This window comes from Penaeus monodon, chromosome 31, assembly GCF_015228065.2.
Source record: "Penaeus monodon isolate SGIC_2016 chromosome 31, NSTDA_Pmon_1, whole genome shotgun sequence".
Lineage (NCBI taxonomy): Eukaryota > Metazoa > Arthropoda > Malacostraca > Decapoda > Penaeidae > Penaeus > Penaeus monodon.
Window position 1 is genome coordinate 2,004,494 of NC_051416.1, and position 228 is coordinate 2,004,721.

The 228-nt window shown below is 39.9% G+C and overlaps 1 protein-coding gene across 1 annotated transcript in view; it reads left to right on the forward strand.

Annotated features, from left to right (window-relative positions):
* LOC119592805 (carbohydrate sulfotransferase 11-like) overlaps positions 1-221 on the forward strand; it is a gene marked incomplete in the record, with an annotated part of 7,914 nt that extends 7,693 nt beyond the window's left edge. The window contains 1 exon segment of the mRNA XM_037941713.1: positions 1-221. Within this exon segment, the coding sequence (XP_037797641.1) occupies positions 1-175 (175 nt within the window).
* Between the last annotated feature and the right edge of the window lie 7 nt (positions 222-228).

Sequence of the window (228 nt, forward strand, 5' to 3'; positions counted from 1 at the left end):
GAACAGAACCAGCTGGGTCCATCTAAACGGCGCTTCATCGTCTCAACTTGCAATGCAATATTACAAGGAATTAACACGTCACCAGATGTTACAGCTTTACAAACGTTACGAACTTGACTTTAAACTTTTCCAGTATGATATAAATGATTACTTGGCCATTGCAAAGGACGCGTGAGAATGACGTGGATTTTCATTGCATGTGAATGTAAGCAGTGGAGAATAAAGAGA